Source organism: Zonotrichia leucophrys, chromosome 2 (assembly GCF_028769735.1).
Source record: "Zonotrichia leucophrys gambelii isolate GWCS_2022_RI chromosome 2, RI_Zleu_2.0, whole genome shotgun sequence".
In the NCBI taxonomy this organism is placed as follows: Eukaryota; Metazoa; Chordata; class Aves; order Passeriformes; family Passerellidae; genus Zonotrichia; species Zonotrichia leucophrys.
The window spans coordinates 25555673-25580206 of record NC_088171.1 but is presented as its reverse complement, the minus strand read 5'-3'; the positions used below and the strand labels follow the sequence as shown (position 1 = coordinate 25580206).

Here is a 24534-nt window from a genome sequence, read left to right as displayed (position 1 = left end):
ATGAATTTTCCAGAAGACCACGCTGTCATGGGTGCACAGTTAGAGCACAGGCACACTTAGGGCAGCTTATAGTGAAAGGAACAGGCATGAGAGTAACTCCTCCCCACTATGACTTAGAAGTTCTCTTCCATTTCTGAGCTTTTATATTTGTCTTCCTCCAATTTAGAAAACAGAATCTATTTCCACATTTTAAAATCTGACAGACACGATTTCCTTAATTTTAAGCTGCATTTAATTCTGTCTTTTATTTCATGAACTTCTGTTGCTAAGGAACGTTTTCTCCACTGTTAGCTACTGCTGAGCACTGGGTGCACACTTCCTTGGCTTACAAAACACAAGGGAAGTGCCTCTTTCTTGGTTGAGACTTACAAGAATGCTTCTCAGTCTTGCTTTCAGCAACTAGAACTCAGAATTTGTTAGGATTGTAACCCCTTTTCTTTTTTTTTTCCAGCACAGTGGCATAACCATATTTAGGTATGTTTTTATCTCCAGAACTAATCATAAACACCCATTACACAGTACCAACACACTGTGAATTACTGAACAAAAGCACAATTTAAAGATGTCAAGCTGAAGAATTATTTTCTTAGAAGGCTAAAAAGATAATTAGGTAATTATAGATGAAAGAAGTATTATGTAGAGCTGACAAGCACAATAAAGTGACATCGAGATGCTGGATATAGTAAATTATTTGTTCCCACAACATTTGGCTCAAATGATGAATTTAATTTATTATTTGAATGAGGGCAGAAATGTGCATTATATCTCATGTATGAAAACTCTTTTCATTTGTACTGCCTATCACTGTTAAAATCCTTTGGGATTTGTCATCCATGTGTAAGCCAACTTCCCAACATTGGATGACCCTGGGTCTACTTCCTATGACTAATAAATTTTCAGATTAAATGAAGAAAGGACTGCAATTTGGAGATTATTTCCACATCATCAAAATATCCAAGCTACTACTTACTGCAAAAAAGCTAAGAAAGGTGAAAATTAGTAACTCTATTTGAAATAATGGCACAAGGTGCTCTGAAAATAATTTGCAAGTGTCTTAGCTTAAAAACATCAGCAGCAAATACTGCAGAAACTAGAAGATAATCAAGGCAATAACATCAGCATTTTCATCCTGATCAAACTAGATCACAGTCTGGCACTCATACCCCACTATTACAAAATACGACATTAGTTCTCAGTGATGATAAAGACCTTGGGCTGAAAGAAAAAGAATTGTTCTTCATGGCCCCTACACTTCATCTGTTCTGCATACTGACTCACACACAGATCCTGTTTCCTCTAAATTTTGATTTTAGAGCCAAGTATTACGAAGACTAAACCAGTCATGTTTTCAGACTCAACTGGGAAGAACAATGAACTTTGGAAATTACGAAAGGAAGTTAAAAAGGATTTAACCCGTATCTGCTACTTGTTTGTCTTCTCTGATGTGAAACAAATTAAAATCAAATATGGAAAAAAGAATTCTATTTAAAAAAAAACATTTTAAGCAAAATTATGCATGAGTATATTACTTACACATAGTAGAGAGAGCACCACATTTGTAAACATGTGAAGGAGACCCTCAATGTGTAAAGTTATGAAACCACACAAAGTGATGAAAATATTGGATTCCCTCTGGCCTTCTGCCTGGTAATTTACCTTCCATGGAAAATATAAGACTCAAAACACTTCAATACAATCACCTTTTACACTGAAAACTTAGAATCGACAACATATAATGCATCCAAACTCTGGTAAATCTTGGTATTTTAGAAATGGTTTTAGGCACATTAGACTGTAATGCAGTAATATTTTCATACAGACAAACAAAATTAGGTAAGATGTAAAAATATGAAGTCTTATTAACTGAATCTTTTTTTTTTTCACATGCCAAAGACACAGTACACAGAGATGGGAATTTCAAGGCTTGAATCACATTTAAATATGAAATTTCTCCATGATACTTGAACCTGTTCAGTGACATATGAAAAAAGTCTCCAAGCAATGACATAGTTTAAAGCAAATATTTTTCAAAACAGAATTATACTAGCAATGCTCTATCTTATGAAAATTTATTGCTTTAGAGTGAGGCATATCCATAATGTCTGAAAAAAAGTTTTTAGAATTGCTCAATTTAGAATTGCTCAATCTACCATTGATTTCACTTCTAGACAAAGAATTGTAAATTTGTAAAATGGGATACTATGTTCCTAGCAATTACAGCTTTTACAAATGAAACCAAACTTTTTGCCATTTTACATTCCATAATCTTAAGAATACCATGCATATAATTATATTTAACTGGTAATTGGGATAAATCATAAATTATAAATTAAAGAGAGCTGAATAAAAGTAACTTAGAAAACCATAAAGCAGGGGCAGTTATTAAAACTCTAAGCATTAATTAGATATTTATTCACAGAATAGCTTTAAATACAAGAAATATCATAATCTGAAGTGTTTAAATATGAGAAAGAGGCATAAGGCTGTGATTCACTGACCAAAAAATCCATCACTGAACCATAATACACACACTTCAACAAAGTAGCTAATTGTATATTTCAAATTACTTTGGCTCAACAAAATCAATCACATGCACTTCAGACTTCATTACTTAATCTCAAAGGCTAGAAGTATTATAAGAAAAAACTATACATTCTGTCAGCAATAACATATTTGAGAAGCTGGTCATGTTTTTAGATATGAGACAAATGAGCATTTCACAGCCTTTAAACCACATCACAATAATATTCCATTCCCCTAGATTATTAAAGCCAGCAAATGCAAAATTAACCCCAGCAAATCTATGATACAGCCATCACTGTACTAAATTTTAGGTCATTACTGATTTTTTCTGAAGTCTGCAAAAAAGAAGGAAGGAGAAGGAGAGAGGCAGGGCATGAACTGCCCTTGATACTCAGAAGTTACATGCAATTTAGCTGAATTACCAGCCGTGAAATATTCTTTGTGGTTGTGGTTAAAATGAACAGGGATGGAGCTAGAAATATAATTAATATTTGACTCCATAATGGATTTTAGAGTTATCCAAAAGAATTATGTGTCTTGAGAAATTGAAAATTAATTACAGTAGTGGTGGTTAAGAAAAGCATTTCACTGAAATTGAAAGCATTGAAATCCATGATTTAAATATTTTACAGCACACCTGATACATAGCTTTCTGCGTATGTCCAGCTTTTAATAAAAGAGGATCTGCAGACCTGTGCTTCTTGAAATAACTTATTGATTTTTTTATCAACTATGGAAACCAGAAACACTATTATAAAAATTAATTTTAAAACATTTCCACTTTGAAAATAACTGATACTAAGAAAAATGTGAAGGCATCAAATCTGTGATGTGAAACTCAAGTTCTGCAGTATACACTTTTAGTGAAATGAGTTAATGATTTCTCCTGAAAATACTTCAGGAATTATGTGCTCAGTTAAAAATACATTAGCATGGTTTCCTTAAATCCAACAAAAATCAAGAATACAGCAAACACATTCTAAGAAAGAATGGGGGGGTTTGCTGTAAAAGTATTCAAAATCTTCTAACCTTTCCTAAAATACAGTTTGGTACAGTAAATGTACAAATGTAAAAAAATGTACAGTAAAATTCATTCAGGGAGTTTTACAGTCATGCTTCATTCCTGGAACTCTTCAAGGCCAGTATGGATGGGGCTTTGAGCAACCTACTCTAGTGGAAGGTATCCCTGACAACAGCAGAGAGGTTGGAACTAAATAAACTTTAAGGTTCCTTCTAACTCAAACCATTCTATAATTTTTGAAATGGTTTTCCTCTGAGCTTTAAACTCTGAAGCTGCTTCAGCTACCATTTATCTCATTTATTTCAAGATGTCTTCAATTACCTACTCTGGCTGCTTCCATTAGGTTAACAGCCACATAATTAATCTGAAGTGCTAAAAGGGACGTGAACCCTGTTAAGAATGCAGTTTTATTTAGTCACAGCAGCAGAAGCTGAAATTTGTGTGGTTACCATGAACAAGATCAACCTCTCCCAAACAGCACTCTCAAATACAGAACTGACTACACATAAGGAATTCACAAGCTATGAGCTTCCATTACACCTCTTGATATGAAATGATGTGAAACTCGTAAACACTCTGAATAATTTCAGTTGGAAGGAAACCAGTACTACTTAAGCCCCTGATTTGAAAAGAAGGCCAACTTTGCCATGGCCTTGGTCAGAATTACCCTTGCTGCAGCTTCTCTCCATTGCCTGTCATTTTGTCCCTTTGTACCAAGAGTACGAAGAATCTGGATTCATCCATTCTGCCTCATGGAAGGCAGCCGGGACAACAATAAGGCACCTGACATTCCATTCTTTTCTTTCTGAAGATGTTCTTTCCACCTCTTCCCAGGATGCTGCCTGCACATCTGCTCTCTAGCTCACAGTGTTGCAAGGGATGCTGCTCCAGATGCCACTCTCGTCAGCTCTTGCCTCATAAGGTTTCTGTCAGCCCATTCCTGCAGGCTGTTGAAGATCCTGTGATTGCAGCCCTTTGTTACCCTATCTACCTCATGTGCAAACTTATCCACCCAGCCCAGCCCTGCATCAGAATCCACTCAGCCCACCCCTGCATCAGAGATGTGCACAGCAATCTTTAAAGCTACTAGGCTGGAATCAAGAGGACTGGTAGAGGGAAATAAAAAAGATTTGCCTGGAGATAACTGATAAGTGATCCAAAATACCAATGCAAACAAGAGAAGAACTCTGCCTGGAAATCAGCACCCTTAGTAACACAGTGAAGTGATCACCATCAGTGAATGAAAGTGGCGATGACTGCAGTTATTCAAGGTCAAATAAGAAACATCTAAGAGGGCAATCTGTGTAATATCTAGTGCAGGATGCTGGCTCATGGAGCCAGCACAGATAAGCAGAATTTGGGAAGAGCCTCCAAGGACCCTGGAGATTGAGTTGCCAGTAAGATGAACTGCTGTGCAGAAGTTCTGTAGCCTCTATCCTTGTCCCCAGATCCAGGATGAAGTATCCTGAATTTAAAAACAGACAGAAGGACCTCAACTTACCACTCTTGGTTAGAAGGTACAATGCCATGAGCAGGGACATCTTTCACTAAATCAGGTTGCTCAGGGCCCCACTCAGTCTGGCCTTGAACAGTTCCAGGGATGAGGCATCCACAAATTTTCTGAGGAACCTGTTCCAGTGCCTCCCTACCCCATGACTAAAGAACTTTCTAATCTCTAAGACAAATTTCTCGTCTTTTAGTTTAAAACCATTCCCCCTTGTCCCATCACTATCTGTGTAAAAAGTCACTCTACTTCTTTCATATAAACCCCCTTTCATTGCTGGAAGGTACTATAAATTCTCCTTTGAGTCTTAGCTTCTCCTCGCTGAACAATTCCAGCACTCCCAAACTCTCTCCAGAAAAGGTGCTCCAGCCCTCTCATCCTCTCTGTGGCCTCCTCTGGACCCACAGCAGCAAGTTCACATCTTTCTTGTGCTGGGGAACCCAGAGCTGGATGCAGCACTGCAGTGGGGTCTCACACGGCAGAGAAGAGAGGCAGAATCACCTCCCTCACCCTGATGGCCATTCCTCTTTTGGTGCTGGTCCAGGATGTGGTTTGCTTTCTGGGCAAACAGTGGTATCAGTGGTACAGGTGGATCAGTAGCAAAATCACAGATTAAGCACCAGAAAAGCCTCAGCAGACTCTCCAGAGCATCTTGGATAGAAACCCCTGATAAACTATGCTACTATCAACACTAAATGGATATTGAGTCAGACAATTAGGCAGTCATGTAAAAAACCCACACAATAATATCAGTGCACTTAAATTAATTATTCCTCTAGAAATCAATTCTAGTCTAGGGCCTCACTGACACATTAGCTTTACTCATGAGTACTTCAAAATTAGCCAAGGGATTTAATGTTTTGGCACCTCTCCAGGTTCTGGTCCTTACATTGCTCTGTTCTTCTGAGAGTGCACATTAAGAATCAATTCCATCTCTTTCCAGACAGCCTGACAGTATTCCAACAAAATCCTTGCTTAACAGGTTTCCTTGAATACAGGGTGATGATTTAATCAGCATTTGCTATAGCACCCCACAACTCCTATGGGAATGACCACTTCAAAGAAACACATCTGTAAATCTGTGCTTTAACATACCTGAATGCAGACACCTCTGTTCAGAAAGTACAAGTGCTAGCAGGCCATGTTTCTAAAAAAAACCAGATTGCTTTTTCAGGTGAGATCTGTCTTCCCTCACTCTCATCCTTGGTGGCATCCACAGGGAAGAAATCCAGGAAGAAAATACAGGTAGGTCACCAGTAAGCTTCTGAGTTCAGACTACGTCCTTAATCTGGATGATTCGATGATCCAGATTCTAGGCAAGCCAGACCATCCTCACAGCTAAATGCTCCTACAGCACCACTCATATATTTTGGGGAGTTATCCTGCAAGGATGAACAGCAGGTATTTCTGCCCAGCTGTCACAATGTTGTATCCCATTAATCAAGGTACACCAAAACTGTGTGCAAGCTTCCACAAAATAGTATCTTGGATAAAGGAGTAAAATAATTAGCTAAATAAACATATATGATGATATTTTAGTTGCAGGATTAGGAGGTTATGTTTAGACCCAACCAAGTTGAGGATGAACTAATTCAAAACCTATCAAGTTGTTCCTTTTCCAGGAAAAGAAAAGAAAAGCTGCTCCTAATGAAATCTAGTCCCACTAAACCTTACTCATTCATGCTATATTTAATTTTAAAAGTCATGCTCCAATACCTAGAAAAATAGTTTGTAATTCAGACAAAATATTTAAATGAATATTTCTTTATATATTTCACACTCAAACATATAATTTCCTGTCCAAATGCGCAAATATTTTTTTAAAAATTGCCATAAAATTCAAATTAGCAAGAAATAAAGACACAGGGGCTATGTTTATGCCAGTAAATCACACAGTGCCAGGGAATGCTTCCAAGTACTAGTAACTGGTCATCATATTAAAATTGTATTTTACATCACTGAAACAGTCTTGGAAACAGCTTGACCCAAGTTAATATTCTGATAAAGAATACTCAGACCCAGTCCAGGAGTTAGCAAAGGCTAGGAGTCAGCTTGGATGTTTCCAACGGACACTTTAGATATGTCCCCCTGCTCAGAAAGGTACAATTCTTTAAGGGTAGGAGCCCCAACCACGCTGGTGCCAGCTGGCCCCAGCACAAAGAACAGGCCAAGGCATAGCTTGTCTACTCCTCAGGCACAGCCAAGGAATATAAACCAGCTAAGCAGTGATGAATGCAGTCTTATCTCACCCATCCTAAGGGGTCAGAGGACTCTGGAGTAACTTTTCATGTTCAGCTCGCTACTTCTGGTGGTCCTACAGGACAATTACCAGTGCTTGTAAGAGTACTTTGCAGAAACCAGAAAGAAAACAAAATTTGGAATCTTTAGTATAACCACAGTGGATTAAACAGGACAAATTTACACTACTTTGGCACACAGCACCACACATTTAGTTTCTGCAGGATCCATAAATCAGGTTTATCAAAGAAGCAGAAAGTGCACATGGCTTCTGAAGCAGCCCAGCATGAAGTCACAGCCCAGCATGAAGTCACAGCTCAGCAATCAGCACTGCAGAGCAAAGGGATTTTCTTTCCTTCTCTTTTTCATCTCCTCAGCTCCAGCACTTGGATTCAAAGAAAGAGACAAGGAAAGGAAGAACAAAACCACAACCCCCTGAAAACAGATAACATAACCCAGCTCTCTGAAGCAGACATGGAGTGTGTATCTTTTGTTTTGGGTCCTGTCTCATCACCCAGTAATTAGCAGTCCTGCCTCTGCCACAATGTGGATCTGCACTATGGAGAATGCCTGCAAATTTTTAAGAACCCAACTGTTTCACAGGGTAAGAGCACAGGAAGGCAAAGTCAGAAGGAGCAAAAGAAAATCTGCACAGGCATGCACACTGGGAGAGGAGGATTATCACCTGGACAAGGGAGGCACAACAAAGGCAGGCTGCTCAGTGTTACTGTCAGCAGCAGCATTCCCATTGGGGCACTGCTGCTGCCTGGGACCTGATTTCATCTGTCCCCTGCACTGCCTCAGCCCTTGCAAAGACCTGACTGGATAAACTGCCCTTCCAGATGCTGTGGTGGCAAACAAAACTAACAGCAGGCATGCAAATACTATTTTAGGAAATGGTGTATTTTTCTGAAAAAATTCATCTCAAGATGCGGTGAGGAATTAGCTGAGGAAGGAATAAATGACATTTCAAGTTGATGTTAATGAACAACCAATTATTTTTACTTTTTACCCTTTAATAGCTCCTTGCATAAGAGCTATACAAATGTGAAAATTTGTATGAAAGATTCCACTTCCAATTTAGTACGAGATAGAATTTAGGTTATGAACTAACTGGGAGTTGAGACAGAACCCTGATTTGAATTAAAACTTTCCAAATAAGAAAAAACAAAAAATGGCAATAAATTATTCTTTATTAGAACAGAGAATAGTGAATAGTGAAAAGCCAGAAGGCTGGATATTTGCAATGCTGCTGTTAGAACATACTCTTTAATGATCTAGAAGATTAATTAGACATGGCAAAATTGGCTAACCAATTATTTAAGATGGAAAGACTTTGATCCATTTCAGCAGAATTTAAATAAACAAAAGCAGGTAAACTCATTGGCAGTATAGAATTAAAACAATTAATAACTTTCAGGGTGGTACAAGTCATGATAAACCACCAAACAGGTTTGCACAGGCTCTGTGTGGTTCCCTAAAAAAAAATCAAGAACTGACTCAGAAGGCACCATGAGAGCATCCGCTCAGTGCCTAGCAACAGGGTGGGAAGCCAGGAAAATGTTTAGTCACATTCATACAACAGGATACGGAAGGAGGACACAGAATTTAAAATTTGCCTCTCCAGTAAAACATTGAATTTGGTCAACTTCCTTAAAAGAAACCTTTCAGAGGAAAGTAAAAATGCTAAAAGTATACAAGCAGCATATGAAAGACTGGGATTTTTGACGATTCTCTCATGCAAGATCCTTTCTTCTTATCAATGCATTAAGTCTTCCAAGAACCATGTCCTCCTTTCCTGGGATCCTGCCTTTCCCAGAGCTGTGTGAGCACAAATCTTTGTATTCAGTAACTATGATAATAGGATAAAGTTTTCTCTATGAAAGAACTAGATTTTTCCTCTTGTGAGTATGCTCAAGGAAAAAGAAATAAAATTCCCTAGAGGCATACAGCTCTTTGAGTGAGCATTCTCTGGCAGAGACCGTAGGGTCTCCCAGAACCCTTTCAGTATGATGAACAGGGGAAGAAAGTGTGGTCACAAAGGCTAAACATCACCCAAGCAGCCTCAAAGAACAGGCCTGATACTCAACATCGCAGTCCAGGGGAGACTGCAAGAAAAACAACACAGGAGAAACTCCATGACAGGATGGGATTCCCACTGTCAAGCTGTCTCCTTATCCTATCTTTTATGACTGCAGGCACCACTTGCAAACTTCAAGCTGATGGATTACATCCTAAATGGGGTCAAAAGAAACACAGAACAATTAGTGGTATTAGTGTGGCACTGCCCTCTGAAGCCTTAATCTTAGAGCAGGGGCAACAGTCAACAATATTGAAAACAACACACATTTCAAATCCCTCCTGTATATAATTAAATTCTGAAATCCGCTAACATGACATATTAGTGAACTAAACAGTTATATAAAATTATAAAGAAGACTTGATATTTACATCAATTGAAATAGCATTCATAGTTGTATTTGCCTGATTAGAGTCACGAGGACACTAATTCTCATCCTGAAAAGCAGAAGCTGATTGCCAGCTGGGATTATGAAAGAATTCCATCTCTTGCCTTTGCCTCATAGGCTACCAGAGTACATCTGCTGGGTACTGATTATCTTTCTAGAAAACATTATAAGAAAGAATAATTTAATTTATTATCACTGTGGAAGTCAAACTGGTTGAGGCAATGATCTTTCATTATGGTATGATGAGTCTGCTGGATAATCCAATACTGCAACAACGGATAAAATAATCACATGTGCTTTTTACATTTTCTCTTCCTTCACCTCCTCTTAGCCTCACCTAGAACAGTTCAAAAGGTAAAAGCCATGTCTTCATTTTCACAAATTCTTTACTATGTCAGCTACAGAGAGTCTGGATACATTTTTTCTGGTAGAAAAATTGCAAAAATCTATTCTAGGTCAACGACTTCCACTGTCAGTATCATTCAAAGTGTTCAGAAGGCTCAAAGGAGAAAAATAAATCACGAAGTATTGGTGTTATGCAAGCTCTCTGAAGAGGTATTGATTGCATTTACTGCAAAGAATTAACAAGTGGCTTTAATGTCATTCTATTCATGAGTGTCCTTTCTTTGCCACTGATCTCACATACTAAACCCTGCTATAAAAACCAGCATGCACTTTGACTAGATTAAGGACAAAATGACTTCAGATACCTAATGCTGAGGGATATAAATGTGAAGTAACACCAGTGAAAGGCACACAGATCTCTATGTGTACAGGACACCAGGCAGAAGAAAGGCACAGATTCTGTATGCTATGATCACAAAGATAACTATGCCTATTAAAGCAGTTCTATAAACTCCATCAAGCTGACACTATTGAACAGCAGATATGCAAGTAAGTGTGAACGTGATTCCTCCTGTGAAGGAAGGATTCGTGAAGCTGCCTAGCCTTGGATCAGGTGAGGTGTGCTTGTACACTGCCTACACACTGGCAGTCAGCTGGGACATCCTCCCCAGAAAAGGCAGGAGGGGTTTATGGAGCAGCAACCTCTGCCCCTGCTCCTGCCTCCTGCAGGGACACGGATCATTCATGGCACTGCCATGGGAATGGTGCACTCCAAGGGCAGGAGTATACTGCTCCCTGCACTGCTCTGCTCCCTGCACTGCTCCCTGCTCTGCTCCCTGCACTGCTCTGCTCCCTGCACTGCTCCCTGCTCTGCTCTGCTCCCTGCCCTGCTCCCTGCCCTGCTCCCTGCCCTGCTCTGCTCCCTGCACTGCTCTGCTCCGTGCACTGCTCTGATCCCTGCCCTGCTCCCTGCTCTGCTCTGCTCCCTGCTCTGCTCCCTGCTCTGCTCCCTGCACTGCTCTGCTCCCTGCACTGCTCTGCTCCGTGCCCTGCTCCCTGCACTGCTCTGCTCCCTGCCCTGCTCCCTGCACTGCTCTGCTCCCTGCACTGCTCCCTGCCCTGCTCCCTGCACTGCTCTGCTCCCTACACTGCTCTGCTCCCTGCCCTGCTCCCTGCCCTGCTCCCTGCCCTGCTCTGTGCCCTGCTCCCTGCACTGCTCTGCTCCCTGCACTGCTCCCTGCCCTGCTCCCTGCCCTGCTCTGTGCCCTGCTCCCTGCACTGCTCTGCTCCCTGCACTGCTCCCTGCCCTGCTCCCTGCCCTACACTGCTCCCTGCCCTGCTCCCTGCCCTGCTCCCTACACTGCTCCCTGCCCTGCTCCCTGCCCTGCTCTGCTCCCTGCACTGCCAGCAGGCAGGAGCTGACAGCTGGGGACAAGAAAGGCATTTTGCCCCAGCAGACCCTCCCAAGGTGTCCCTAATGTTCTGGAGCTGTTCAAGTGCAGAGGTTTTCACTGTCTGCCAAAGAAGGTGGAGATGAGGGATTCTCCATCCTAGCTCTAACACAGTAGGAAAGAGGATCTGTCAGAAACCAATTCTTCGCACCACAAAACAAGCAGCAGGCAGGGCTCTTTTGCCACATGTCAAAAGAAGAACAGTCAAGAAGTTAAAAATACCTTATTTCCTTTCATATTTAAATTCATCAATATTAGCTCTTACTTTCTTTACAAGCAAATGTTCAAACCTGTATTGAAGCCAAAACATCAAGCATACTGAAATACCTCTCTCCAAAAAACTGCTTTCTGGAACAATTTTTCATTTTGTGCAACTAAAACCAATGTAGAGCATCAAGCAACAACACCATCCAGGACTGGACCAGAAGCTAAGCAGGAGCCTGTGCCATACAAGGCTTGGCTACCTTGTCAAGTCTCACTCCCAGCCTACCACAAATCAGGAAAAACATCATGCATTTCTCAGCTGGCTTGCATAAAGCAGAAAGAAGTCTTTCTGAGCATTTTTTTCCATGAAGTTTAAAATGGAAAAAAATTGAGGAAGTTGCACCAAATTCTACCCATTTCGTTCCTCTGATTAGAAATACCCATTAGTAAGATACTGCCAACCACATGGTATGCTCTTTATGTATACATTATTAATATTTTAGTAATATTTTATATTGTAACTCATAGAGTATTTGAAATGTATTATTAACTGAGTATTATTCTATGCTTTTTTTTGGGTCTAGTTTTGACACTAACATACTGGGTCGTTTTTTCCATGAAAACTCAGTATCTTAATCTTACAAGGAAAAATGAAGAAACTCAAATATCTCTTTGACAAACGAGACCTGTCAGAAGCCAATGATCCCAGTGCACAGTACACTTAACAATGTGAACTCAACAACAATGAAGAAATACTTTTTTCAGCTCCCTATTTTGTGACAAGGGTCTAGATTGCAACCAGTCTCATTGTAATTTATTTCCTGAGAGAAGACTGTGGGAGCTCTGTGTGAAAATCACTTTATGATTTTTCCTTCCTCCATTATTTTCCCATGGAAGCAAGTATTCTATTCCGTAACTTATGCAGCAATAATTACACATACTGAGCTGATTCTAAATGTATACAATAGGTATGTTTTATGTGAGTGCTTTCTTTTTTCCTTTTTCCTTTTGAACTAGAACATCAAACACAGAATATACATAACATTTTGCTCTGTGTACTGAAACACAGGAACACATTATTCTCTGTCATAAGGATTTTATGTTTGAAGGTCCCAACTGTAGAAAACCTAATAAAGTATATACTCATTTTCATAGTTTAGTCAGTAGGAACACTCACAGCATGTGTGAGTCTTTGCAGAAACAGTAATGGTGTAGCTTCAAATGTAAATGTTACACAAAAATATACTCGCCTATAATTACAGTTTCAAATATTCTCTTTTTTCCTAAATAACCTCTCTCAAATAAAAGATTGGTCAACCACCCCCAAGATTCTGTGCAGAATCCACATCCCAGCATTATTCCTCAATGTCATGTAGGATCAGCTGTGGAATTTTAGTGGAAGTGTGCATTCCAACATAGAGCACCACCGTCTGAGGGTGTCTGCATATATTACCACCCGTAGTTTAGTCATGGTTCAAAAGAAGTCAGCTCTGAACTCGTTAATTAAAGAATTCACTTGTACTCCCTAGAGAGAACCAAAAGGTGACTTCAGAATGGCTGCTGCTTTTACAATATGTCAAAGATATTTTTGGATTTATTTTGTAGAGTTGAATCTTTACTGAAATTACCGAGCTGTTGAAAAACTGTGTGACTGCACAGGGTCTTAAATGGCAAACCAGTTCAATTCTAGGGAAACAAAGCTCTTATTAATGACATTTTATAGTTTTGCACTCAACCACACAAGTTCAGAAGCGTACTTGCAGAATATTTTACATTTTTGAGTCTGTTCATTAATTTATGGACTTTTACAGGGACAATGAACCACAGTATAGGAGCAGAGAGAAACCCACAGGTGGTGCTGGGAGCTCGGTTAATTAACACTGGTTACTCTCCTTAATTTGGCAGCTGTTATCACTACTGCATCCAATTCTCTCCTGCCCTCTGTGCTGAGGTGGCATCTGAGGGACCAGAGTGCTGATCTCCTCCTGCTCCAACCCTGGAGTGTGAACGTGGTCAGTGTCCCCATGGCTGGGGCAAGGAAATGATCACTGGCAGCAGCTTCCCTCTGACCAACACCATGACCTTCATCATCCCCACTAATGCAAACTTGAAGCCCATGAACTTTTAGATTAGTGATCAAGAGCACAGTCATCATCTGTCTGCAATTCCAGCTTGTTTTGGCTGTAATACTTTAAAAATGTAAGCCAAAACAAAACTGTCATACTGTATTTGATCCCTCTCTCGGAATCAAAGGAGAGATCAAAGGAGAGAAGACATAGAGGCCAAAAGCCTCTGATTGTACCTGGGCAAACTGAAAGGCCTGTAAAGGAAGCCAAGTAATCTTAAGTATGAATTTAAATTTCTTTTTTCCCCTCTAAAATACTCACCTGACTTTCTCTTTGGTGTTTCTAAGAACAGTTGCAGCAAAATTTTGTGTAACACCAACCAGACTGATGCCATCAACTTCCACAATTTGGTCATTCACTTGGATCCTTTCAGGAAAAAAACACAAATGCATAAATAATTGTATGAATTCTTGCAAATTTTCAGCAAAACTTAGCATAGAGAGATCTTTCTAGTTTGACCTTAAACAAAAGCTCAGTCATGAAATGATAAAGGTAAACATGAAAAACACATCATTCCTTGCACACAGACATTTCATAAATCCAACTTCAAAGTTACCATTACAGTTAATATCATCAATTAATTATCCAGTCTCTTTCCTTGTACAGAAATACAGCAACACAAACTCCTGAATTTGTCATATGAATTAAATTAAATGAGATACTTGAACAGCTTATATCATTCTTTCCTAAGCCAATCTTGAAAAACAGCATAAGACATAGCTCTGGCATTTCATGCTAATGGAAAAAAAATGTAGTATTTAACTAAAACAACCTGCTCATCTGTGGAGAAAAGAACTTGAGTATCAGACCCAATTGTGACATACTGTCTTAAGATATTTCATCTAACTTGTTCCAAAAAAATGATTTCCCGTGTAAGCATGATCTTGCTGCACACAATCATAAAACATTGGACTGCTGTAATGAGGACTCTCTTTTTGAAACCAAAAATCTATTTAGAGCTGATACACTGTTTAATGCAGAAAAAGTTTAGACAGATGAAAGCCATGTTGCTTTTATCTAAAGCAAGCACAGCTACAAAATCCCTACAGCAGGCACTGGACTCCTCTGGATTACGAATCCCTGGAAGATGACTGCAACACTGTTCTTTAGAAACGCACGATCTCTTAAGAATTTCAAAATAAAAACCAAACAAACACATCCAGAACTAGTCAAAGGGAGCAATTTTCAAGCACTTACATGGATTCTACTGATCCAAATAACAGAGTTTACAAAGCAACCAAGAAACAGCTATGAAAAAATCCTATTTAAATTATAGGAAAATACCCAAATTAATGTATTTAACATCTTAGGATATATTAGTGATAAGATTTCTTTTCAAAAAACAGAGGCTTCAACAGAATGTTGAAGCATTTGTACTTGGAGCACTAATTTCTCTGTCAAGTCTGAGGAAATGCTTTGCAGTTTTACATGTGTTCAAGCAGCATCTTTGTTCTTTGGATTCCAGTGATGAGTAAGAAATACAGTATTTACTCTTTGGCAGCCTCACACTACAGAATGTCACTGTGTTCTAGGCAGGATCTCCCTTGAAAATGGCAGCTTATAAACTCCTATTTTGAAAATCATATCTGACATTTTAAACTCAGAATTTTATTTCAATTTGCACTGAAACATTTGAGAAATACAGCACTCGCATCAATATTCATCTAATTTTGAACTTTTTTTTTTAAACTTCCAACTCTTAAATATTTTTATGGACACTGCTCTCCAATACTCCTTTACACATATATTTTAATTATATAGGAGCATATATGCATATCAACCTACAAAGGGAGGACCTCCCCTGAAAGCCCATTCTCACAGGAGCTCCAGGCCCCCTGTGTCAAATCTAATTTCAAACACGAATGAAAAATTAGGCTTGGATTGCCAAAGTCTGAATTACAGAAATTGTATTGCTTTTAGCATTAATAACATTGGTAATTCTTCTGACAATTATTTTCTAATTTTCATGACTTTAAACTCTGCCTGCAGATAACAATGAAGTAGCAACTATAGAATCAAACCAACTAAAATTGAAAAAATTATTTGCACAATTGCTCTGTATGATGAACTGAAAAATTTAATTTGTGCAGAGACATCTTCTAGAGTTCAAGTTAAGAACTATGCAATGTTTCAAAACTGTTGCTCCCAATGCTATCAAAATACTTCATAAAGTGAATGACACATCATCACAATAACCTGAAAGAAGCAGCTATTGATTGATTGATCCAGGAAAAGATTTTATTTTTCATATTCAGTCTAATTTTTCATATTCAGTCTAATGACTGATTTCCTATCTTTCTCACTACTAATAACCTCTCCTAATACTTATCAACATGCTTGCCTTTGGATTCATCTTGAAGAACCCTCCTTGGGCATACACTGGCACACAAAACCTTTAAATATGACAGCTAAATGCTACCTTTTTGTCTACAGCAGCATGAATCAAGCCAGGGGTGTTAAATCACTGAGAAACATCTTTGCACAGATTTTGTATTTCCAGGGGAGACAAGTACTTTACATCATAATTTGATAGGTCTTTCAATAAAAAACAGAACAACTATCCTACAGATACTGTAACATTTTAAATTGTAGCTTTAGGAGAACCTGGTTGAAGATTGCTACGCGATTATTCAGAATATCTGATGCAACTACTGAAGTAGTTTTATTTTCTGGTTGGAGACTTTGTTTTGCTATCAGTGTTAATGATTAAGTAGGCTTTTCATAAAGATGAAGTTAACAGGACCCTTTACAGTTGATGCACTTTATTATGCAGAACGGCCTGGTCCTGACTGAGAGGATTATATATCCCTTTCCCAAGTGAATGATCAGTCAGGCTCTCAAAGAGAAAAGCAGAGTCCTATTTCTCAGCTGACTGAACATTCTGCCAGTTGAAAACCAACACAAATATTAGAATGGTCAAAGAACGATATTATTTTTTCTCAGCTGACAAGTTCCTTTCAGATGCCATCTAGGGAAATGAAAGAACAGACTTGTGATGGAACATTAACTTCTGCAGCCCACTCAAACATGTGAATAATGAGATGAAAAGAAATTACAGATCATGACAGAGCAGCAGTGAGTGACTGATTTTCAACTAGAGAATTTTACAAAGAATACCAGTCGTGAGCTTAATGCCTTCTAGCTGAGGTCAAGCATACCCTTTAGAAAAACATTCACTTAAATTTAAAGTAATGGATAAAGTCATGACATCTTGAGGTGTCAGCTTCATTTCCCTTCATAATTTTTAAGCCTATGATAAATCAGTACTTGGCCTTCAACATGATATTTTATTGCCAAGATCTCTAAAGACACCTCCAAGCCCAATCTAGAAGACAACATAGTTCAGTAGTTTCCAAGTAACATTACTAAACTTTGCAACCCCCTGCCTTCTAGAGTCTTCTGCTTAAATTTTTGTGGGGTTTCCACAGCAGAACAATTTTTTGCCTGGCTGAAAAGTTAGAGGTGTTCAACAAGGAACGTGTTACTGCAATGTATTTTTTAGAAGACATCATCAACATTTTAAGAGTTTATTCCCACTCTTATTTATAAGCAATATTTTCATATTGTTTATGACTAACATAACAACACATTAATGGTTAAAATCAGAAAAGAAGAATGCAGATAAGTTGATATAGTTGCTTACATATCAGAGAAGTAATATTTTACTGGCAGGAAAATTTACAAAGTTAAGCACTGCAACAAAATGAAAAATTGTATGGGTTGGAAGACTTTTAAGAATCCTTTTCATTATTAAATGATTGGATAGTAAAGTTTTTTTCCTGTCTCCTAATGAGAAGAGGTTGACTTGGTTTTGGCAGGTACTGAATAATACACAGATTGGCAGGTGTTGAAGAACACACAGATAACTGTGCCCCATATGATATGAAATATTTTATGTTGAAAAGGAATTCTTTAGCTTGCACATACCAAATAAGCAAGCAGATTCTGCTATACTAGCACACAGGACTACACACACCAATTCACTTCTTTAGTGGGCAAGGTTTATGGCACAGCGTCCTATTCCAATTAATTAATGTACTTTCAGTGCTGTAGGTGTGAAAACTGAACCCCAGAATAGAAGACTGTCCAAAGTAAATAGTATGAACAGTCTGTGTTAGTAAAGTTGAAACGAATGCATTTAGTAAAAGTTTAAATATTCACACACTAATTATTTCCTTAATCACAGAATAATCAAGGTTGAAAAAGATCTTCCAAGATCATCCAGTTTAGCCATCAACTAAGCAGCTCAATCACTCCTAAACCACATCCCAAGTGCCACATCCAGATTCCTCTTCAACACTTCCAGAGACAGTGACTCCACCATCTTTCTGGGCAACTTATGTCAGAATATACCGACCCCCACCTGGTTACAACTTCCTTTCCAGTGGCTGTGGAGAGTGATAAGGTCATCCTCAGGCCTCCTTTTCTCCAGGTCAAACACCCCCAGCTCCCTTTCATAAGACCTGTGCTCCTGACCCTTCACCAGCTTTGTTCCCCTTCTCTGGCCACACTCCAGCACCTCAGTGTCCTTTTTGCAGTGACAGGCCCAGAGCTGGACACAGCACCCAAGGTGGCCTCACCCGTGCCAGGTACAGGGGCACAGTCCCTGCCTGGGTGCTGCTGGATACACTACTGCTGGTCCAGGCCAGGATGCCTTTGGCTTTCCTGGCTACCTGGGCACATCCTGGCTGATATCCAGCTCCCTGTCAACCAGCACCCCCAGTCCTTTTCTGCTGAGCAGCCCTCAAGCTGCTCCTCCCCCAGGCCGGCAGCCCTGCCTGGGGCTGCTGTGGCCCCAGTGCAGGACTGGCCCTTTGCCTTGGTGAACCTCATGCAGCTCTGATGTGAACCCAGTGCAGGACTGGCCCTTTGCCTTGGTGAACCTCATGCAGCTCTGGTGTGAACCCAGTGCAGGACTGGCCCTTTGCCTTAGTGGGCCTCATGCAGCTCTGATGTGAACCCAGTGCAGGACTGGCCCTTTGCCTCAGTGAGCCTCATGCAGCTCTGATGTGAACTCAGTGCAGGACTGACCCTTTGCCTTAGTGGGCCTCATGCAGCTCTGATGTGAACCCAGTGCAGGACTGACCCTTTGCCTTGGTGAACCTCATGCAGCTGTCCTCAGCCCATAGATCCAGCCTGTCAAGATCTCTTTGCAAGGACATCATATGCAGAGAGACCAAATTATCCAACGTTGAACTGATTTTTTTTTTTTAGTATTGCCTATCTAAAGCTGGCTTGAAGCCAATAGAAGAGGTGGGAGCTCAACACCTTAAGAATCAAAACTACTTTCAAAAGCGACACAGAGTTTGGAATCAGCAGCCTTACTCATGCTAAAGCATCTGGGTTCTCAGTAGTCACAAACACTTATCTTTGGCAACTTCGTTCTTCTTTAAAAGTTTAAACTCATGGTACCAATTTAGTGTCTTCTCAGAACCACATCCAGTTACTTGGACCTTTCCAATGAAGTTGACCAACTTTAGAGCTTAGATTACCATGACATATGTTAAGCAAGCAACTATTATGAAAATAATAATAATTTATAGTAACTCTTGCTGATAAAATTCTGTAAAATACAAAGTCTTGTTTACCTGCCATCTCTTTCTGCTGTCCCACCCTCTGTTACTGTTTTGACAAATATTCCCAGTTTTTCAAGGCCTGCATCAGCTCCAACTCCCATTCCAATAATGCTTATGCCAAGTCCATCTTCGTCTGTGAAAGAGGCAAGAAAAAGCAGAAAATTCTTACATTTATCTGTACATTATTTGGTAGGTAAGCATTCATGCTTTGGTTCCTCTTGGCTTTCTGTGCCAATAACACTAATATTACTTTGATTCCTTTTAAGAAAACTATTTGACTACCATTTAAATTACACACAAAAAGTATCATCTGCAGCCTTATGAGGAGCACAGAACAGACAAGATTTTTACTCCTCCAGTAAAGAATGAATGTATCACAACAAACACTGTGTAAAATTATGTTAATGGAGTATCACTAAACAATTCTCTTAAGAAGATAAAAACTGCCTGTCTCTGAGCTGCTTCTTTAATTCCTGACTGAACAATTCCTGAAATCCAAAAAGCCACAGTGAATACAACCAGCTCATGTAAATTCAAGGTAGACTCTGTAGGTATGTGTAGGCTTCCTCAAACTTGTAGGTCAGTGTCACAGGAAGTGGAAATGACACACAGACACGACACCTTTTTCTAGCTCGACTGGGAAGAGCTCCAACTTTTCCACACGCTTCTCAAGTTCATATTCAGCTGATGCAGCCACTGGATCAACTTCATCATTTCTCCTGTCATAGTCTTCATTAGAGTATGTATTGAAAACCTGTGGAAATAGATCAAAAATCATTCAGCTATCCACTCCAAAAAAGACTTCCAAATTATTAAATTAGCTACTACTTTTGTCTTGTGATATTGCAAAGTTTGAAAAGGCTTTAAAAGACAAATTTCTCCTGCTCATTCAAACTTCAGGTTTTTAAATTTGTGCTTTTTTATTCAAGGAAGCACAAGTATGGTTGCCAAAGTCAACTGAGTGTAAGTTTCTATTGCTTTTGATTATAAATTCAAGAGGTGATCCCTAATGTCTATGTTGGTCTATGCATATAAATAATTAAAACAATTAATTTAACTCATTAAAAATGCACTATTAATAAACATTAACAACATTGAAATTATAACCTGTATAGTGTTTCTGTATTAGTCTTTAGGTCTTATGAAGTTTCAGTTCACATTCATCCAAACAAAGCTTGACCTGAAGATTACTAATCTACATGTACATCACCTATGAATATCATGGGGATTATGTTCCATATTATGTATTAACATTTTTAGAACAGCAATATACACAGCCATTGGGTTTTTTTTAAGCTAACCAGATTTACAGGTTCATTTCATCTCTAAAGCAGTAATTTAACAGCGACAGAATTAACCTGATTATATTATTTATGCTACCTACTATCATACTTTCAACATGGCCTTCAACCAATGATTATTCAGACCATCAGAAACATTAGTCAGGAAAAGCATATTTTCATATTTTAGAGATCAGAGTTTGCCAGCCTAATTCATTAAACTGTCTGCACTAGGCAGTAAGGAAAGAATATGTATTACTAGTGGTAATAATTATACTGAGCTTCTGTCCCATGGATATATCATATTCATCACTTCAAATAAAGGAAAACAACTTCCCACATTTCCTCTTCCTCTTTTACAGACAACCTACAGAAGACATCATTGCGTGGCCACGTTTTCCTTTATCACTGTTCCTCTAATAATATAAAACACTGCACCCTGCTAGATAGCTACACAAACATTCCAAAGTTCTCCAGAAGCCTGCTCTTTTAACGCCCTGTTGGAGGCTCTCTCACAGTGTCCCTGGATGGAGCACACATGCCAGCTGCCTGCCCAGGGCAGTGACAGGAGCTGGGTCACTGCCACCTGGGGTTTCACCTGCCTAAAGAGCTGTTAGTACACATGCATTTCTTTTAAACAGCAAATATATGAAAGTTGAAATATAAAAATTCTTTTAAATACTACTGCAAGTAAGTCTATTAACTATGCTATGGCCACCACAAAGCTACCAAAAAGACAGAAGTGATTCAATGGCAATTTTAATAGCCACTCACATGGGTATTTCACATCAACGTTTCACACTTTGTTTTCTCTTCCAAGAAGACCGTGAGGATAAACATTTTACAAGAATTCACAAACCTATCTCACATGGATTTTTAGTCATTATGATGCAAGAAGAAGGCTGCTTTAATAAAATTATGCTCCTAGAAATCCTTCATAAATACATGCAAAGCATAAGTAAAATAAGACACATCATGCTGTCCAGTGCTGTTGAATGTTCTATTCTGCTTTAGTATCTCTAAGAGCGGAGAAAAGACACAGATTGAGAAACAAGTAATGCAATTCAAGGCCACCGTTTCTAGTCTGACTAAAACCAGAAAAAAACAGCTGGAAGAGTCCACTCAACAGCAATGAAAAAGTGCTACAACTTCCCTGGTAGCTTCCCTTCTCTGTGATTTGGGGTCAAAGGCTGCAGTTTTTACCCACTAAGGGTTCCATGATCAAGCCCAACCTCATTCATGCTGCAATCAACCAAAATAAGAATCAATCAATAGAGTGAGACTCAATTAAAACATTACTGAGCTGAGGTTTGACCATAAACCTTTAAGGCTGAAATGCAGCAGACATGCAAGCAAGTACAGGTTAAAAACAACAGCTGTGAATTTAGCTTGAATCATGTAATTTATTAAAATGATGAGAGAGACCCATGCCTCAAATGTGAACAGAGATTAATTGCATGAAGGTAAAGGAATATACTGCTAGCTGGAGACAAAGAACAACTGAGAGAGAGGTATAGGGGAAAATTATGTCACAAAATGAGTACATTTACTTCTGGATTTCTTTTTGTCATGTTAACTGGCACCATTCTTTCCCTTGTGTTCAATGACTGGCATGAGAATATTGTGGAAGCAGTTTTAGATTTGTTGCAAAATGACTGGATATGCTTCAGGATAATTTTCTTTGAAAGCATCAAATCATATACTGCATTTGGGTTTGGGATGATTTTTCTTTAATCAGATTGGACAGAAGATATGGCTTTTTGGACTGTGCCCACTGTTTTGAAGTATTTTAATAATAGCACTAAAATGAAACTAAATATACTGTTGGTGATTGAAAGTTATCATTATGTCTCCAAATACATCACACTACTCTTATCTAGTACCTCACCTAAGCATTCACTCTGAGATTGTAGATCCCTGATTGTACAAAGCTCTGTGTTTCCTACCTGGCATCAACTCACTGTCTTTTGTACACTGGTCATATAACTTTGCCCACTGCCTTCAACAAGGCGGTTGTCTCCCCCCAAAAAGGGGAAGAAGAAGAAGGATATTCTTGTATGTCATTTATCTCATTTTGTGCAATCACATTTCATAGCTGACTGATTCCATTAAATGAATCTCTGGGTGTTAAATTGAAGTAAAGAAAATTTATGCTTGGAAATTTTCTTTCTCTACGAAACAGTCTATCCACCAGAGTAATGAACTGCTTGCTCAGTACAGTCATGAGAACTGTCACTCAAGATTTTACTGCACTAAAAATAAGATAAACATTTATAACTTCTTCCTCACAGTATGGTTAACTTAAGTACAACTATTTCACCACGTCTGCTGCTGAAGTGTTTTCCAGAGTGTGTGTGGGATTTCAGACTCATGGGAGTGCTCCCATTCCCTGTCATTGGACAGATTTGGTTTTACTGCCACTCTAGCCAAGTAGCCAGTACAGTAAAGTCACAACTACAGAATATGCTGAGTTGGAAGGGACCCACAAGAACCACAGAGTCAACTCTGGGCCCTGTATAGGATCATCCCCAAGAGCCATATCACAAACCATTCCTCATAAAGCAAGCTCTTTTTCTAGTATATCCAATATAGTATTTTACTCTCTGAATTTACCACTACAAGTATTTAGGGGAAAAAAAAAAGTTTTCATAGAATTCACTTCTGACATTTTCTAGGATTTAAAACAGCACTTGTGGAAAACAAAAAGCCAACAGTGGTGACACATTGAAAGAAGCCCTGAAGAGTTGCTGTTAATAGAACATACTTCTGTGTTCTGTAAAGTGACAGAAAAAGGGGTCATCAGTGATTCATCCAGCACCAATATAGTAACAAACTGTAATATGAAAGAAGTAGGTATAATTGTTAGGCACCCTGGGTGGTATCCCCAGGGAAATCATACATACACACACAGATCATTTGCCTCTCTTTGGCAGAGCACAAGCTAGAGAAGACATGTCACTAACTATAAAAATACATTGGTGACTAATTCAGAAAAAAACCCCTACATTTTTGTTTTAGTAATTCATCTTCAGAAGTAAGATCAGAAGGATAAAAATTGATTATTCTTGAAAAAAGGCAAAGTTTCCTAAGTTTGGGGTGACTTCCCATAGCTCCTATCCACCAATAATTTACAGAATTTAGCTAACAGTAACCAGTAGGTAGTGACAAGGGTTTTTTTTTTATTTTTTTAAGCAAGTCAGAATGGAGATAACTCTAAAGAATCACATGGGCCAACCAGCTTGCTGCTACATAAACCACTATTAGTGTTGCATACTATAAACTGTGCAACATAAAAATTGTCATATCTGACGTAAGGCTGAGAGAAGTGGGGTTGTTCAGCCTGGAAAAGAGAAGGCTTTGGGGTGACACAACTGTGGCCTCTAGCACCTGAAGGGAACCTACAAAGAAGATGGAGAGAGACTATTTACAAGAGCACGTAGCGACAGGACAAGGGGGAAGAGTTTCAAATTGCAAGGGAATAGATTTAGATTATCTATAATGAAGCACTGAGGATAACCCCTCTGGCTGTGCTGAAGCAGCTGAATGAGGAAATCACAATGTGACCACTACCTTCTGCTTTAAAATCCTTCTACAGCATAGCTTTAGGGAGGAGAGGGAGCTCTGGCAATGTCGGAAATTGATGACTATTTTTTTAAAAAGTTTTTTCTCTGCAAAGTGGTTGCTTTGTCAGAGTGAAAGGCAGTGAGTCAGTGAGGAGGCTTCCTGCAGCTCTCCTGGCTTCATGCTCCCCTACAGCCTGTGTGGGCATCAGCCGTCACCAACGCTTCAGCAAGGAAG

General features: G+C 39.1%; 1 protein-coding gene across 5 annotated transcripts in view; it reads right to left on the bottom strand.

The window, feature by feature from the left end:
* The window catches only part of PPP1R9A (protein phosphatase 1 regulatory subunit 9A), a 131455-nt gene that overhangs the window by 43380 nt on the left and 63541 nt on the right, over positions 1–24534 (bottom strand). For all 5 annotated transcript variants that reach the window (XM_064704334.1, XM_064704331.1, XM_064704335.1 and 2 more), the window contains exons 3-5: positions 20078–20210; positions 19469–19589; positions 14142–14246 (exon numbers count right to left, since the gene is read on the bottom strand). In XM_064704334.1, the coding sequence (XP_064560404.1) occupies positions 14142–14246; positions 19469–19589; positions 20078–20210 (359 nt within the window). The remainder of the gene's footprint in view (positions 1–14141; positions 14247–19468; positions 19590–20077; positions 20211–24534) is intronic.